At 73.9% G+C, this 17,613-nt stretch overlaps 1 protein-coding gene across 8 annotated transcripts; it reads left to right on the plus strand.

The window, feature by feature from the left end:
* The first annotated feature begins 1,499 nt into the window (after positions 1-1,499).
* NFIX (nuclear factor I X) lies at positions 1,500-17,496 on the plus strand. Of its 8 annotated transcripts, none has more exons than XM_072919999.1 (11): positions 1,521-1,701; positions 7,506-8,037; positions 10,401-10,463; positions 11,025-11,099; positions 11,366-11,486; positions 11,842-11,975; positions 12,304-12,426; positions 12,722-12,781; positions 13,790-13,913; positions 15,513-15,601; positions 17,071-17,496. In XM_072919999.1, exons 1-11 carry the CDS (start codon positions 1,675-1,677, stop codon positions 17,304-17,306), a joined length of 1,584 nt encoding a protein of 527 aa, XP_072776100.1. In that variant the 5' UTR covers positions 1,521-1,674; the 3' UTR covers positions 17,307-17,496. The 8 variants fall into 8 exon arrangements, with proteins under 8 accessions (XP_041567729.1, XP_072776100.1, XP_072776098.1 ...); XM_072919997.1 differs by having other exon boundaries at positions 1,549-1,701; positions 12,615-12,781; positions 17,071-17,263; XM_072919996.1 differs by lacking the exon at positions 1,521-1,701 and adding an exon at positions 6,303-6,685.
* The last annotated feature ends 117 nt before the right edge of the window (positions 17,497-17,613 follow it).

The following is a 17,613-nucleotide window of genomic DNA, read 5'->3' on the forward strand; positions in this document are numbered from 1 at the left end:
GCCCCCGCCCCGCTCCATCTGCGGCCGCAGCCGGTGACGGCGGCACAGCTGGCGCGGGGGTCCCCGAGCAGCCGGTGGGGGACACCGGGGGGGACACCGGGGGGGACACCGGGGGGGACACGGGGGCTCGGGTCCCCTCTGCCGCCCTGTCCTGTCCCCGCTGTCGCCTCCCGGTGCCCGGCGGGGCGGGGGTTTTGTCCTCCCGTGTCCCCCGTGTCCCCAGCGGGGTGGCGGAGGTGGCACCAGCGCGGGGAGGGGACACGGCTGTGCCACCCGCGGGGGACACGGGGGGCCCGGGACATCCCCCCAGGCGCTCCCGGGGTCCTCTCCGGTGTCCCCAAGGCCGTGGCACCCCGCGGTGGCGGCGGCGGCTCCGGCAGCGAAGGGGTGACAGCGGCGGTGGCGGCGGTGCCAGCGCTGGCACCGGGTGGTGACAGATGGCGGAGGGACGCGGCCGCAGCCGGAATGACAGATGAGGCTCCGCCGTCACCGCCGCTGCCATCGCCATGGCACTGCCACTACCCTGTCACTGTCACTGTCACTGTGTCACCCGCACCGCCGTGGCACTGTCACTGCCACTGCCATCATCGTGGCACTGCCACCACCGTGTCACTGTCACCGTCAGTGGCACTGTCACTGTGTCACCCGCACTGTTACCACCACTGCCACCACCGTGTCACTGTCACTGTCAGTGGCACTGTCACTGTGTCACCCGCACCGCCGTGGCACTGTCACCGCCACTGCCATCACCATGGCACTGTCACCACCGTGTCGCTGCCAGTGCCACCCGCACCGCCGTGGCACTGGCACCGTCACCCCCCCACGGCACTGTCCCCGTGGCTGTCACTGGCACTGTCGCGACACTGGCACTGTCATTGTCTTGGCCCCGCCGCTGTCCCCACCGCTGCCGTGGCCACCGCACCGTGCCACCCCCGGCGCTGCCACCGCCGCTGTCACTGTCACCGGCGGGGCCCTGCCGGGGCTGCGGGGTCCCAGCGATGGTGGCACAGGGCTGCAGAGGGGATGGCGGCCATCCTGTGTCCCCCCGTGTCCCCTCCGTGCCCCCCGTGTCCCCTCTATGTCCCCCCGTGTCCCCCCGTGTCCCCTCCGTGTCCCCCCGTGTCCCCTCTATGTCCCCCCGTGTACCCCCGTGTCCCCCCGTGTCCCCCCGTGTCCCCCCCGTGTCCCCCCGTGTCCCCCCGTGTCCCCTCTATGTCCCCCCGTGTCCCCCCGTGTCCCCCCGTGTCCCCCCGTGTCCCCCCCGTGTCCCCTCCGTGTCCCCCCGTGTCCCCTCTATGTCCCCCCGTGTCCCCCCGTGTCCCCTCTATGCCCCTCCGTGTCCCTCCCGTGTCCCCCCCGTGTCCCCTCCGTGTCCCCCCGTGTCCCCCCCGCTCCGTCCCGCCGTGGGCGTGGCCTGTGGCACAGTGGGCGTGGCCCCGAAGGGAGTGGGCGGTCCCGCGATGTGGGCGTGACCTCACCGCCTGGGCGTGGCCCCGAGGGGGCGTGGCCTTCCCTGGGTGGGCGTGGCCGGCGCGCGCTTCCCGCGGCAAAAGTGCGGCGGGCGCCAACTTCGGGCAAAACTTTCCCCGCGCGCCGCCGGCACCGGGACCCCCGGGACCCCCCGGCACCCCCCGGACCCCCCCGCCATGCCCCGCCGCGGCTGACACCGCCGCCATGTACTCCCCGTATTGCCTCACCCAGGTACGGCTGGGCCGGGGGGGCCGGGACCGGGAGGCGCCCGGTAACGGCGGGGGTGGCGGAGGTGGCGGGGGGGGGGGGGGACACACCGGTGCGATCGGCTGTTGCCCTCTAAAATGAGGTGTAATGGGTGGGGTTGCGACCCCTCCGCGGGCGCCGGTACCTCCCGGGGCAGCGGCGGCTGCGGGGACCGAGATGGGGCCGGTCCGGGGCTGCCGTCCCGGAGCGGCCCCGGTCGGCTCCACGGTGCAGGGGCTCCCGGTTCTGCCGCGATGCGGAGCGGATCTGAGCGCCGGGACGCTCGGCCCGGTGCCGTCGCGGATCCCCGTTGCCGCCGGGGTCCCCCCCGGCTTCGGTGCGGGACCCCGGGGACGGAGCCGCCGGTGCCACGGGGGGTTTCGCCTCCACGGCAGCGCCGGGACGGGCGGGACCCCGGCCCCGGAGCGAGGTTTTGGCGCCGGGACCCGTCAGAGCGCGACCGGGAGGCTCCGGGGGCGACTTCGTGGGCTGGACGAGAGCGAAGCCCCCCGGGGGCACCGCGTCCGGGGGGCGCCCCGTTGCGGGGGGGGCTGCGGGGTCGGGGGGGGCCCGTGAGCCGCTTTCGAGGCGGGAGGAGCAGCAGCGGCCGCTTCCCGGGGAGGGCACAACTCGGGGGCTGCGGCGCGGGGGTCCCCGTTAGGGCTCCGTGCCCCCCCCGCGCTGTCCCGGGACGGCCCCGGTGTCCCCCCCAGCGCGGTTTGCGGGGCCGCCCCCGCCGGGCGTTGCTGTTTCCCCCCCGCCGCCGGCGTTGCCCTTTTCTCCCGCTTTTCGGGGCGGTTTTGGCGGCCGGTTGCGTCTGGGCCGGCGGCCAGCGGCGCTTCTCGCAGCTTCGGCGCCCGCCCCGCACACGCGTGTGCACGCGCCAGGGACACGCCAGCGCACACGCGTGTGCCCCTGCCCGCACACGCCGCGGCCCGCCCGTGCCCGCGGACACGCGTGTGCCCCGCGCCCCCCCCGGGGCCCCGTTTTGCTCCCCTCGTGCCGCCCTGCAGCCGCTCCCGGGAGGCTTTGGGCCGGTGCCACCGGCGGATTTCGGGTTGCACCGGGAGCGCTGCGGGACCGGCGGGCGCGGGCTGGCCTCGGTGCAGCACCGGCCGCTGTCCTGCCGGTGTCCTGCCGGTGTCCTGCCGGTGTCTCCCGGTGGCCCGGCAGCGGCTCTGGCCTCCTTGGGGACACCGCGGGCTCCGGCTGTCGGTGCCACGGCTGCTCCCGTGCGTCCTCCCCGTGTCCCTTTGTGTCCCCTCCGTGTCCCTCGGGGTCCCCCCGTGTCCCCTCCCCGCCCCGCGGAGCCACCCCCTGCCCGTCCCCGTCACTGTCACCACCGCGGCATCCCCGGTGCTGTCACCACCGGGGTGACCCGCGCGGTGGGGACACCCCCGGCCCTCTGCCGGTGCCCCGGTGGCCGCGGGGGTGGCGGCCAAGCCCCTCACCGGTGCTCGGCTGCGGTGCAGGAGCCGCGTGTGGCACAGGTGTGACCCGCACACGCGGGACAGGGCACGGCTGTGACACGCGTGTGATGCGGCACGGCTGTGACAATCGAGGGACAGGGCACAGGTGTGACGGGGACAGAGGCCGCGCACACGTGGCGGCCGTGCCGGTGACACGCGTGTGACACACGTGCGTGACACCCGGGCGTGCCAGGCCCGGTGCCCCCCGTGCTGTGGCTGATGCAATCGGGGCAGGGGGAGGCACCGGGGGAGAAACCGGGGGGACAAACCGGGGGGACAAACCGGGGGGACAAACCGGGGGGACACACCGGGGGACAAACCGGGGGGACAAACCGGGGGGACTCACCGGGGGGGACAAACCGGGGGGACAAACCGGGGGGACACCGTGGGGACAAACCGTGGGGACACACCGTGGGGCACGCGTGGCTTTGTGTGTGACCCCCGGGCACGCGTGGCTCGGCGCGTGCCCGCCCGGTGCTGCCGCACCCCCGTGTCGCAGTGCCGCGCTCAGCCCCCTCCCCGTGTCCCCCCCCGTGTCCCCCCGTGTCCCCCCGGTCGCCGGCGGCATCAATAATGGAGGAGCCCTTGGCCGGGCCGGGGGGGCCCTGAATTATTGATGGGCCACAAAAAGCTTTCTTGGACGCCGCAGCACCGCGGGGCCCCCCCCGGCCCGGGCTGGCACCGGGCCACGGCGGGGGCCGGGCCGCGGGGTCCGCGCCGGGGCGGGAGCGGGGCCGGGGCTGCGGGGAACGCCCGGAACGGCCGCGGTCCCGCCGTGCCAAACCGCGGCCACCGCCCGGAATCCACCGCCGGTGCCCCCGCGGAGCCGCCCGGGACCCCCGCCCGCGCTCCCCCCCGTGCCGGGCTCCCGGTTCGGGGCTCGGGGCACCGGGGGGGCGATGCCCGCGTTCCCCTCGAGCCGCCGGGACGCTTGGATGCTCCACGTGGCTGCGGCAGGACCGGGCGGGCGCTTCCTCTGCGCGGCCCGGGCCCCCCCCCAATACCGGGACCCCCCCCCCCGGGGCGCCACGGTTCCCCCCGCCATACCGGACACCCCTGCCCGTGCCACGGTGCCCCCAAAACGCCCGGGTCTCCCCTTCTGGGCTGCCTGGGCCCCTGCCAGAACCATCCGGCACCTTCTCTCCGAGGCCACCGGGATGCCAAAGTCCCCCCTGGACACCGGGGACCCCCGTGGGCCCCCCCGGCTCCCCGCTCGGGGGTCCAGGACACCCCTGGCTCGCTCCCACCCCCCTCGGCTGCCCTCCTCCCCCCCTCCCCACACACGGGAGGGTCTTGGCAGCGGCGTCAGGGGCCGCCGGGGGGATTTTTGGCGGCAATTCCGGCTGTTTCGGGCTGTTTTCTCTCGCGGCGAAGCCGAGGGCCGGGGGGAGCTGGCAGCGGCGCGGGGGGCGGGCGCTGCCGGCCCGGGGGGGTGCTGAGGAGTGGGAAGGGGGGGGAGGTTGGTTGGTTTGATTTCTTTTTTTTTTTTTCTATTTTTTTCCCCTTTTTTTTTGTCTTTTTTTCCCTCTTTTCTGTTTTTTCTGGGCTTTTCCCTCCCGATCCGGCGCCGCCCCCCCTGCCGCCGCGCTGGCGCTCTGCCGGGCGCTCGCAGCTGCGGACGCGGCGACGTGGCTTCGCCCGAGACTGCGGCTCAATGCGGGGCCGGCGCAGCCAATGGCAGCTCCGCGGCACCGCGGCACCGCCGCCGGACCCGCCTCGGCACCGGGCCCCGCGCCCGCCCCGGGACCCCGGCCCGGCTGCCGACCGCGCGCAGCACCGGGCCCGGGGCTCCGGAACCTTCCGTGGCGGCCGGCCTCGCTCCGGGCCAGGCTGGGGAGGGGTCCCACGTGTCCGGGAGGGGTCCCAGGCGTTGGGGAGGGACCGGGCGTGCCGGGCGGTGTCACCGGGGCCGGTGGCTCTTTGTCTGGTTCGGGGTTTTGGTGGGGATGGAGGCGTTCAGGCCGCTGACCCCATCGCCCAAGCCGGCCTGGCCGCCACCGTGCCCGCCCTGGGGTCACCCTGGTGTCCTGAGGGGTCACTCCGGTGTCCAGAGGGGTCACACCAGTGTCCAGAGGGGTCACACCAGTGTCCAGAGGGGTCACTCTGGTGTCTTGAGGGGTCATACCGGTGTCCTGAGGGGTCACTCCGGTGTCCTGAGGGGTCCCACCGGTGTCCTGAGGGGTCCCACATGTCCCAAAGCCCCCCCTGCACCGAGCGGATGCTGCTGGGCCCGGCCCTGGGGTCCTGTGCAGCTGCCAGGGAGGGATTCCGGGCCGGGGGGGCCCAACCACCATCCTCAGCCCCCCCAGGAAATCCTCCCCGCTGCGGCTTTGGGTTGAAAACCGCGAGGTTTGGGGCTGGGCGGGAGCCGCTGCCCAGGCCCGCTGCCGAAACGCCCAAATTTTGGTTTCTTCCCTTTGCACAGAGGGATTTAATTACCGGGGGGGGGGGTGTGGGGGGTGGGAAGGGGGGGAAAAGTGTTGGCTCCGAGCGCCGTGCCGGGATTTTGGGGGCAGAAACGTCGGGTTTGGGCCATTCCGTGCTGGGGCCGCCACGGGGTTGGGGCAGGCGGCCAAATCCGGGACCTTCCCGCTCCGGTGGCGGCGGGGGGGGAGCAGCGGGAACCCCTGGGAACCCCCCCGGGCCCAGAGGCGTCCTCGCCCGACCCTTTTTGCACGAGGGTTTTTTTTGCACGAGGGTTTTTTTGCACGAGGGTTTTTTTTGCACGAGCACGAGGGGCCGCAGCAGGACCCCCGCCCCTCCACGTTTCCCGCGGGGGATTTTTGGGGCGAATCCGCGGGGTTTCGGCGAAGCCCCCTCCCCCCCCGGGGGTCTCATCCCCCCCCTCCCCTCCCCCCTCCCCCGGTTTCCCCTCCCCCACCCCGGGGTCCCCCCGTTGCACGCGCGGGGCACACTCGCCCCCCCCATTCTGACCACGCCCCCTCTGCCAAACCACGCCCACACTGCCACGCCCCCCTAAGTCCTGACCAATGGGGAGGCCGCTCCCCCCGCGCGCTGCGCTCCCATTGGCTGCGGCCGTTCCGGTCCCGGTGCCAAAAAGGGGCCGCGGCGGCTCCGCGCGCTCCGCGCCCGCGGCGGCGGCGGCTCCGGGACCCCCCGACAGCGACACCCCCCCCCCCCAAAAAACAAACCGGGACCGCTGCCCGCACACACGCACACCGGCAGGGACACCCCGACACCGGGACCCCCCGCACCGGGATCCCCCCCATCGCCGGTAACCGGCACCCCGCGGCGGCTGCGCTGTCCCGCCAGCCGGGAGCCAGCTCCTCCATCCCGCGGTTACCGGGACCCCCGACACCTGAGCGTTCCCCCCCGCACGGTCCGCACCCCCGACCCGCCCCCCTCCCTTCCCGGTAGTCCCCGTTAATCCCTTCTCCCCCACTCCGTTTGAGCCCCCCCGTCCCCCTCTGTCGCCCCCGGTTCTGCCCCGCCGGGGCCCGACTGGCAGCTGCCTACGGCCGGGATGAGCCGCCGCGATGGTACGGACGGAACGGGCCGGGAGCGGCGGGGCCGGGCCGGGTACCGGGGACAGGCACCGGTGACACCGGGGACTGCGACAGCGGCCGGGATGGGGCCGGGGAGCGGCGGCACCGGGGAGCGGGGAGAAGGAACGGGGAGCGGCGCCGCTGGCGGTGCAGGCAAGGGACGGAGGCGGCACCGGGGACTGCCGGGGACGGAGATCGGTGGCACCGGCGGTGGGGACGGGGACCGGGGTGGGATGCGGGAGCATCACCGGGAGCCGGACGGGGACGAGCGGGGACGGACGGGGCTGTGGTGGCTGTGGCAGTCCCCGAGACAGGGCGACGGTGGCACCGGGGACGGGGCTGTGGCGGCACCGGGAACGGAGCTGTGATGATGGCACCGGGAACGGGGCTGTGCCAGTACCGGGGACGGGGCTGTGCCAGTACCGGGGACGGAGCTGTGCTGATGGCACCGGGGACGGGGCTGTGGCGGCACCGGGGACGGGGCTGTGGCGGCACTGGGGAGGGAACTGTGCCAGTACCGGGGACGGAGCTGTGGTGATGGCACCGGGGATGGGGCTGTGCCAGTACCGGGGACGGGGCTGTGCCAGTACCGGGGACAGGGACGGGACCGGGACGGGCTCAGCCATCCCCATCCCGCTCCATCCACACGGGAGCCCGGCGGGACCGGGAGCCGCCTCTTTCCCGGGAAGCACCGGGAACCCGGCGCATCCCCGCGGGGCCGGGAGCGCCGGGGTCACCCGCGGGGCCGGATCCGCCACCTCCGGTGCCCGGCGGGGCTGCGGCCGCCCAGCCCGTGCCTGTGCCTCCCCTGCAGGATGAGTTCCACCCCTTCATCGAGGCGCTGCTGCCCCACGTCCGGGCCTTCTCCTACACCTGGTTCAACCTCCAGGCCCGCAAGCGCAAGTACTTCAAGAAGCACGAGAAGAGGATGTCCAAGGAGGAGGAACGCGCCGTCAAGGACGAGCTGCTGGGCGAGAAGCCGGAGGTCAAGCAGAAATGGGCCTCGCGCCTCCTGGCCAAGCTGCGCAAGGACATCCGGCCCGAGTGCCGCGAGGACTTCGTGCTGTCCGTCACCGGCAAGAAGGCGCCGTGCTGCGTCCTCTCCAACCCCGACCAGAAGGGCAAAATCCGCCGCATCGACTGCCTGCGCCAGGCCGACAAGGTGTGGCGCCTGGACCTGGTGATGGTCATCCTCTTCAAGGGTGTCCCGCTGGAGAGCACCGACGGCGAGCGCCTGGCCAAGGCGCCCCAGTGCGCCAGCCCCGGCCTCTGCGTGCAGCCCCACCACATCGGCGTCACCATCAAGGAGCTCGACCTCTACCTGGCCTACTTCGTCCACGCGCCAGGTGAGTGCGGCGCCCCGTCCCGCGGCCCCGCCGGGGGTTGGGGTGGTCCGTGGGGCCGCCCCCCGGGACCCCCGGCCCCGGTTGGGGCGTCCCCGGGCGGCCTCGCTCGCACAAAGCCGCGCCGAGTGCCAACGCACGCGCCGCGCGCCCGGCGCCGCGTGCCAAGCCCGCGTGCCAGGATGGGCGCCGGGAGCGGGGCCGGGATTGGCACCGGGACGGGCGCGGGGGCCGGGATGGGCTCTGGGATTGGCACCGCTCCGGGTCTGGGGCGTGCGAAGCGCCCCCCGTGCCCCGGGGGTCGGTGCCACGCACGGGCTGGGGGTTCACACGTGTGTGCCTCCGCCTCAGCCGCGTTCGCACACGCGTGTGAGCCCCGTGTGTGTGTGTGTGTGTGTGTGTGTGTGTGTGTGTGTGTGCGGGGGGACCCCAGCCCGGCCGCCCCGGCTGCGGGGAGGGAATTTTGGGGGTTCCGCGGGCGCCTCCGTCCTTCCCTGGCACCGGGGCCGAGGAGCCGCTCCGGGGGCGCGCGCGCTGCCCCCCTCCCCAAATCCCCCTCCGTGCCCGTGTGCCAGACCCTGCGTGCCCACGGGGGGGGTCCCAGCCCCTCCAAGCCCCCCCAGGCCCCCCCGCGCCCCCCATCCCCCCCCCGGAGCAGCTGCCGGGGCTCGAATCCCCCAAACGCGGCTCCCACCCGGCGCCGCCAAAATGGCCCCGGTTGGCACCGTGCCCCCGTGCGCGGCACGAGGCCCCGCCGGCAGCCCCGGCCCCCCCCCCCGGCGGCCCCCCCGCGCCCCCCGCCCCCTCCCCACGCCGGGGGCCCTTTGGCTGCCGCGGGCCGGGGGGGGCTCGGTGCCAACCCCCCCTTGCGCGTAAGATGGCGGCGCTTGTTGGCACCCGAAACGCTCTGCGGCACCGCGGCCCCGCGCCGGGACCCTCGCGCTGCGGGGACCCCCCCGGCCCGCCCGCCGGGACCCCCGTGCCAAGGTGTGTCACCCCCACACCCCCCCCCAAAGCCAACACGGCACCCCCAGCCCCGGCCTGGGCCCCCCCACCTGCCCCTGGCACACCCTCGTGCCCCGGGGGACACATGGGGACATCGGGGTCCCCTTCCCCACCGGGGGGGCCCGGGGTGGCTCTGGGGGGGCTGTGGGGTGAGGGGGGGACATGGCAGGGGCTGCAGCAGCTCGGGGGGGGGGTCAGGGTGCAGCCGTGGGGGTCTTTGGGGCTCGGGGGCTTCCAGGTGCTGCCCAGGTGCCGCTCCCCCCCCCCAGCGTGGGGGACGCAGGTGTGGGGTGGGGGGGACACCCCCGGGGGGGTGGGGGCGCAGCTGCCCAGCAGCACCTGCCCCCCCCCCCCCCATGCTGGGGGGGTCGGGGGGCTCTGGGGTGGGGGGGTGAGGGAGGAGGGTGTGCAGGGACCCCCCCACACACCCCACAGTGGCTCCGGAGGGGTCTGGGGGCTGGGGGAGGACCCGGCGTGGGGGTGGGAGGGGTGAGGGAGGGTTGGGGAGGGGAGGGGGGGTCTGGCACGCGCCCGCCACGCGCGCCCCCCACCCCCTCCCCCAACCGAGGTCGCGACCCCGCGCGTGCCCCGGTGACCCCTGACCCCCCCCGCGGGGTGACACGGCGGGGTCACCACCGGGCCGGTGGGGGTGGGGGGGGACAAACCGAGTCCCCCGCCCCCTCAGGGGGGGCACCGGGGGACCCCCACCAGTCCGGGGTGGGGGGGGACACCCCTTCCCACGGGATGGGGGTCCCGGGGGGGTTCCCAGGTGGATGGGGGGGACCCCGGGGAGGGGGGGGGGCCGGGGGGGCCCCGGGCGTCCGGGTGCCCCCCCCTCCCGGCGCAGACAATGGGCGCTTTGTTGGCGCTGCCCGCTGGCGGGGGGCCAGCGCATTCCTGGCCCCCGGCCCGGCCCCACGGCGGCCCCCGGACCCCCCCCCGGCCCGGCCCGGCCCCCTGCCAGCCCCGACCCCCCCCCGGCCCCAGCGCCGGCTGCGCCCCCCCCCATCACCTGCCCGAGGGGTGCGCGGCCACCGGGGTCCCCTCGGGGGGTCGGTATTGGGGGGGGGGACACCCCCGCACCCCCAGACCCCCACACGGGTCCTGCCCGATCGGGGGTGGGGGGAGCCACCGGCGGGGCCCCCCCGGGGGGGCTGCGGGCGCTGGCGAGGTCCCGGCGGGCGCTCACCTCGAACGACCCCGCGGGAACAACGGCGCCGTTCATCGCCCGCACCGGCGGCGGCGGCGGGGCCGCCCCTCCCCCGGGGCATCGCGGGGTCCCCGGGGGTCGCGGGGGGTGGGGGGGGGACACCCCCGCGTCCGCGGCTGACCCCGTTTGTTCGTCCCCCCCTCCCCCCCAGATTCCGGACAATCCGACAGCTCCAACCCCCAGGGAGACGCGGACATCAAACCACTGCCCAACGGTGGGTGCCCGGTGTGCCCCGGTGTGTCCCGGTGTGTCCCGGTGTGTCCCGGTGTGTCCCGGTGTGTGCCCGGTGTGTCCCGGTGTGCCCCGGTGTCCCCCGGTGTGCCCCGGTGTGCCCCGGTGTGTCCCGGTGTGTCCCGGTGTGTGCCTGTGTGCCCGGTGTGCCCCGGTGTGCCCCGGTGTCCCTGCAGTGTCCCCCGGTGTGCCCCGGTGTGCCCCGGTGTCCCCCTGGTGTCCCTGGTGTCCCTGCAGTGTCCCCCGGTGTGCCCCGGTGTCCCTGCAGTGTCCCCCGGTGTCCCCGCGATGTCCCCGGTGTCCCTGCAGTGCCCCCGGTGTGCCCCGGTGTCCCCCGGTGTCCCCTCAATGTCCCCCTGTGTCCCCTCAATGTCCCCTCGGTGTCCCCCCGTGTCCCCCCCCGAGTGACCCCGGTGTCCCCTCCCGGTGTCCCCCCCCCGAGTGACCCCGGTGTCCCCCCCGGTGTCCCCCCCCCGAGTGACCCCGGTGTCCCCCCCGGTGTCCCCCCCCCGAGTGACCCCGGTGTCCCCCCCGGTGTCCCCAGGCCACCTGACCTTCCAGGACTGCTTTGTCACCTCGGGGGTCTGGAACGTGACGGAGCTGGTCAGGGTGTCCCAGAGTAAGTGGGGACACGGCGAGGGGGCTGCGGGACGGGGGACACGGGGGGACACCGGGGGGACACGGGGGGACACGGGGGGACACCGGGGAAATGGGGGGACATGGGGGGGACACCGGGGGGACACCGGGGGACACAGAGGGGACACGGAGGGGACAGAGCCTGGGAGGATGGCACCGGGGGTGAAGGGATGGGAGGATGGAGTAGCTGGGGGGGGGCACGGCAGGGTCCTGCGTGGGTCCCCCACGTGTCCCCCGTGTCCCCCCCAGCCCCCGTGGCCACAGCGTCGGGCCCCAACTTCTCTCTGGCTGACCTGGAGAGCCCCGGGGGCTACTACAACATCAGCCCCGTGGCCCTCGGCCGCCGGCCCCTGGGACCCCCCACCGCCAGGTACCGGGACCCCCCGCAACCCCCAGACCCCCTCCCCAAACCCGCTCCCCCTTTTTGGGGCGCTCCCCTCCCCACGGGCTCTCCATCCCCCCAGCACCACCGGACACCCCCAACCTTTGGGGTCTGAACGTTCTCCCCTGCACCCCACAAACCCCTCGGACCCCCCAAAACCTGCCTGGCCCCCCCATTTGGGGGTTTGCCCCAAAACACTGCGATTTGGGGGGGGGGGGTGCTCCACTTCGCCCTGGGACCCCCTTTTGAGCGCTGTGGGGTGGGGGGCTGGGACCCCCGGGTCGCCCCGGGCGCTTTGGGGGTGACAGCCCCGAGCGCGGAGGTGACACCCCTGTCCCCACAGCGGCCCGAAGCGCCCCAAGGCGCTGGACGAGGGGGACCTGGAGGGTCCCGGGGACGACGTCTTCTACCCCGGGCCGGGGCGGTCCCCCGCCCCCGGCAGCAGCCAGGGGCCCTGGGGGGGGGACGTTGACACCGGTGGGTGAGACCCGGGGGATTTGGGGGGCACCGGTGCCTTTGGGGGGGGGGTCCCGGGGACGGCCGCGGCTGTAGGGGGGGGATGGAGGAGTCGGGAGGGACATCGCGACATCGCGACATCGCCACGGGGACACCGGGGACACCGGGCGGGGTAACGGGGGGGCTCTGGGGATGCGGGGGGGGGGACACCGGGGACGGGGAGGGGTGAGGGGGGGAGCACCGGGGGGCTGGGGGAGGCGGGGAGGGGAGGTTTGGGGAGGGGGAACACGGGGGGAGCAGGGGTCCGGCTGCCCCCCCGACCCCCCTGGACCCCCCTGGGCCCCCCCAGGCCCGGCGGCGCTGAAGAAGTCGGGGAAGTTGGATTTCTGCAGCGCCCTGGCCGGGCACGGCGCCGCGCCCCGCATGGCCTTCGGCCACCACCCCCTGCCCGTCCTGGCCGGCGTCCGCCCCGGTGAGACCCCACACCCCCGGGCCCGGGGGGCTGCCGGGGACCCCGCGGCGGGCCGGGCAGGGCCGGGAGGGCGATCCCGGGCGGGCCGAGGTGGCGGCGGTGGGGTGGGGATGTCGGTGCGAGCCCGGGGGTGGAACGGGGCGATGGGGCGGGGGTCCCGCGGCCGCTGGCGCTGAGGGTCCCTGCAGGCAGCCCGCGGGCCACGGCCTCGGCGCTGCACTTCCCGTCGGGGTCCCTCCTGCCCCAGTCGAGCCCCTACTTCGCCCACCCCACCATCCGCTACCACCACGGGCAGGACTCGCTCAAGGACTTCGTGCAGTTCGTCTGCGCCGACGGCGCCGCCCAGGGCCCCCAGGTGCGGCGGGGACGGGCGCGGGGGCGGCCCGGGGGTCGCGGGGGCGGCCCGGGGGTCGTGGGGACATCCCGGGGGTCTCGGGGGTCTCGGGAGTCTCGGGAATCCCCGGGGATCGCGGGGACATCCCGGCAGTCGTGGGGACATCCCGGCAGTCGTGGGGACATCCCGGGGGTCTCGGGAATCCCCGGGGGTCTCGGGGGTCTCGGGAATCCCCGGGGATCGTGGGGACATCCCGGGAGTCGTGGGGACATCCCGGGGGTCTCGGGAGTCTCGGGAATCCCCGGGGATCGCGGGAATCCCCAGGGGTCGTGGGGACATCCCGGGGGTCTCGGGAATCCCCGGGGGTCTCGGGGACATCCCGGGGGTCTCGGGAATCCCCGAGGGTCTCGGCAATCCCCGGGGGTCTCGGGAATCCCCGGGGGTCTCGGGAGTCTCGGCAATCCCCGGGGGTCGCGGGAATCCCCGGGGGTCGTGGGGACACCCCGGGAGTCGTGGGGACATCCCGGGGACACCGGGACCCCCCCCACCCCCCGGCGGGGGCGGGGCCTGTCTCAGAACGAGGCGCAGGAGGCGGGGCCGCTCCCCTGTATGCAGATGAGGGCGAGGAGGCGGGGCGTGTATGCAGATTAGGTGCGGCCGGAGGGCGAGGAGATGCGCGCTATGCAAATAAGGCGAGAGGGGCGGGGTCTATATGCAAATAGCGCACAGGGGGCGGGGCCTGTATGCAAACGAGCCCGGGTGGCCGCGCTGGACGCGGCAGACGGGGACCCCCCCCCAACCCCCCAAATTCCGACCTGGGGACCCCCAACACGGGGACCCCCCCAACCTGGAGACGCCCCACCTTGGACCTCCCACCTGGGGGATCCCCGTGCGGGACCCCCACGTGGAAAGCCCCCCAAAGAGGGGCTGCAGGACCCCCCCACCCCCCGCCCCGCCCCGCCCCGGGGGTCCCGGGGGTCCCGGGGGTCCCGGGGGTCCCGGGGGTCCGTCACCGTGTTCTCGTTGCAGCCGTGCGGGGCGCAGGGCCGGGCTGGGGGGGCTGCGGGGGCCCCCCTGGCCCGGCCCCTGCCCCTGCCCCCGCCGGAGCCCAAAGCCCCCAGCGGCCCCCCGGGCGGAGCCCCCGCCGCACCCCGTAAGTGCCCCCTGCCCCCCACGGCACCCCACGGCACCCCACGGCTCCCCCCGCGCCCGCAGCCGGGCCCTGGCCGTGGGGGGCGGGGGGCAGGGGGTCCCGGGGCCAGGGGCAGGTGTGGGGGTGCCCAGGTGTGGGGGTGCCCAGGTGTGGGGGGCAGCAGTCAGGGGCAGGTGTCCAGATTTGGGGTACACGTGCCCAGGTGTGGCTGTAGGTGCCCATGTGTGGGGTGCAGGTGCCCAGATGTGGGGTGCAGGTGCCCAGGTGTGGGTGCAGGTACCCAGATTTTGGGTACACGTGCCCAGGTGTGGCTGCAGGTGCCCAGATGTGGGGTGCTGCTATGGGGTGCAGGTGCCCATGTGTGGGGTGCAGGTGTCCAGGTGTGGGGTGCTGCTATGGGGTGCAGGGGTTGGCTGCAGGTGCCACCTGGGGACCTCAGGGCAGGTGGCAGCAGCTGCCCCGGGGTGCCCCAGCGCAGGGTGACACCTGTGACCCAGGTGACACTGACCCAGGTGACACAGTGACGCAGGTGACAGTGAAATAAATGACCCCAGTGACCCAGGTGACACTGACCCAGGTGACCCAGGTGACCGAGGTGACACAGGTGACACAGGTGACACAGGTGACCCAGGTGACACAGGTGACAGGGTGACCCAGGTGACACAGGTGACAATGACCCAGGTGACACAGGTGACACAGGTGACACAGGTGACACAGGTGACACAGGTGACAGGGCTTCTCCAGGTGATAGGGGCTGCACCCGGGGCAGGTGACAGGTGCCAGGTGACAGGTGCCAGGTGGCAGGTGCCAGGTGACTGTTGGCAGGTGACAGGTGCCAGTGGCAGGTGGCAGGTGGCAGGTGACAAGTGCCATGTGCCAGGTGGCAGGTGCCAGTGACAGGTGACAGGTGCCAGGTGGCAGTGACAGGTGACAGGTGCCAGGTGGCAGTGACAGGTGACAGGTGACAGGTGCCAGGTGCCAGTGACAGGTGACAGGTGCCAGGTGGCAGGTGACAGGTGACAGGTGACAGGTGACAGGTGACAGGTGCCAGGGGCCAGGTGACAGGTGACAGGTGCCAGGTGCCAGTGACAGGTGACAGGTGCCAGGTGGCAGGTGACAGGTGACAGGTGACAGGTGACAGGTGCCAGGGGCCAGGTGCCAGTGACAGGTGACAGGTGCCCCGCCCGGCCCGGCTGCCCGTGCTTCATCACCTGCATCGTCATCGTCACCGGCCCGGCGCCTCATCCCCCCATTCCAGCCCGGTTCCTTCGCCATTTCCCCCCGTTTTTACCCCATTTTCGCTTTGGGGGGGGGGTGGGGGGGAGGTGCGGGTTGGGGGGGGGTCCCGGACCCACCTGCGTGTGTGGGGCACACCTGGCCGCTCCCCCGCCCCACCCCCACGGGGGGGACCCGGCAGTGTCCGGGGGGTCGCACAGGTGAGTACCGGGGGGGAGGGGAGGGGAGGGGAGGGGAGGGGAGGGGGTCTCGCCTCCGTGCCCACCGCGGGGGTCTCACCTGGAGCACGGGGAGGGGAGGGGTCGGTTCCCGGTGCCCCCCTGGCCCCGGGGGGGTTCCGGGCTGAGCCCCCTCTCCCCGCAGCATTCGCAGCGTCAGGCGCCGCCGCTGCCCCCCGCCTTGTCGGCCTCGGACCCCGCGACGGCAACTTTCTGAGCCTGCCCCAGCAGCAGGTACGGCCACACCTGGGACACCCCCGGGACACCCCCAGGGACACCTATGGGACACCTGGGACACCCCTGGGACACCTACGGGACAGCCCCCCGGGCATCTGGGACCCCTCCCCACACACCTGGGACAACCCCCCCGGGCACCTGGGACACTCCCCGGGACACCCCCCATGGCACCTGGGACACCCCCTGGGACACCTGGGACCCCTCCCCACACACCTGGGACACCCGGGACACCTACAGGCACCTGGGACACCCCCTGGGACACCCCCCCGGGCACCTGGGACACCCCCCGGGACACCCCCCCGGGCACCTGGGACACCTACGGGACACCTGGGACACCCCCTGGGACACCTGGGATACCCACGGGCACCTCGGACACCCCGTTGGGACACCTACGGGACACTTGGGACACCCCCCGGGACACCTGGGACACCCCCCTGGGCACCTGGGACACCTATGGGACACCTGGGACCCCCCTGCACACCTGAGACCCCCCCACCACACACCTGGGACACCCTTGGGATACCTGGGACCCCTCCCCACAAACCTGGGACCCCCACACACACACCTGAGCCCCCCCCATGACCCCTGCCCCCCCCAGCACACCTGGGCCCCGCCCACCGGAGCCCCCGGCCACGCCCCCTCGATGACATCACCGCGGGGACAAAGAGGGGCCGCCATTGGCCCCCCCCGCGCCGTGGCACGACGCCCGATTGGCTGCCTGCCCTGCGGCGCGGGCCGCTGATTGGCTGGCGGCGGCGCGGGCGCGGAGCCAATGGAAGGCGAGGAGGGAGCCAGGGCCGGCAGCCAATGGGGGCTCTCGGCGGGCCGCGCGCAGCGGAGCGCGATTGGCTGGCACTGCCAGGCGGGAGGAGGCGGGGCGGGCGCTGATTGGCTGGCACCGGCAGGGCCTTGGCAGACTGCGGGCGCTGCGGCGGCACGGCGCGATCCCATTGGCTGCGCGCGGTGGTGCGGCGGCGGCGGCTCCGCCAATGGCGGGGCGGGGAGCCCGGGGGGGCGGGGCCAAAATGGGGGGGGCTGGACCCCCCCTCCCCTACCGGGGGGTCCTGGGGGGGCTCCAACCCCCCCCCTTTGGAGACCCCGCCCCATTTTGGGGTCCTGGGGGGCTCCAACCCCCCCCTTTGGAGACCCCGCCCCTTTTTGGGGTCCTGGGGGGCTCCAACCCCCCCTTTGGAGACCCCGCCCCCTTTTGGGGTCCTGGGGGGGTCCACCCCCCCCTTTGGAGACCCCGCCCCATTTTGGGGGGTCAGAAGGGGTCCGACCCCCCCCAAGCGACCCCCGAGTCCTAAGGGGGTCTCATCTCTTTTTTGGGGGGTCGGGGACCCCCAAAAGTTGAGGTTGGGTGTCCTGGGGGGTCGGGGGGGGCGGTGTGGGGTGGGGGGGGGTCTGTGTTTGTGTGTCCCCCCCCCAAAAGCTGACCCCCCCCCCCAAATTTCCCCCCCCCCCAGTCCTGGTTCCTCTGACGCCGCCCCCGGACGAGGAGGAGAAACCGCCCGGAAAAAAAAAAAGGAGAAAAACCGGAAAAAAAGAAAAAAAAAACCCACAAAAAACGACACAAAACAAAACAAAACACATAAAAAAAAAAACCACCCGCAAACCCCGCCAAAAACAAAACAAAAAAACAACAAAAAAAACACCCCCCCCCAAAAAAAAAATATCCGCACCCCCTCCCCCCATTTCCTGACACCCCCACCCCAAAAAAAAACAACAAAAAAAAATCCAAACCCCCCCTCCCCCCCCCACGACGTGGATGAGGGTTCGGCCTCTCTGATGTGTCCCCCCCCCAAAAAAAAATACCCCAAACCCCCCCCCGGCACACACAGGGTCACCCCGGAGGGAAATTTTGGGGGGGTGGGCGCAGATTTGAGGCGGGGGGGGTCGGGGTCGGGGGGGGGAACCCCCCAAAATCACGCCTCTTCCCCCCCAAAAAAAAAAAAAAAGCCGCGCCCCCTCCCCCCATCACCAGCACCCCCCCCCCACCCCCCAAAAAC

The sequence above is a fragment of the Taeniopygia guttata genome, chromosome 30 (genome assembly GCF_048771995.1).
Source record: "Taeniopygia guttata chromosome 30, bTaeGut7.mat, whole genome shotgun sequence".
NCBI classification, from domain to species: Eukaryota; Metazoa; Chordata; class Aves; order Passeriformes; family Estrildidae; genus Taeniopygia; species Taeniopygia guttata.

Bases quoted from the DNA above. Each gene is read 5' to 3' on its own strand.
- NFIX (XM_072919999.1), top strand. From the start codon at position 1,675: ATGTACTCCCCGTATTGCCTCACCCAG. The intron at 11,100-11,365 runs GTAAGTGGGGAC...TGTCCCCCCCAG, and splicing joins GCTGGTCAGGGTGTCCCAGA to CCCCCGTGGCCACAGCGTCG. The intron at 12,427-12,721 runs GTGAGACCCCAC...CACCACGGGCAG, and splicing joins CCTGGCCGGCGTCCGCCCCG to GACTCGCTCAAGGACTTCGT.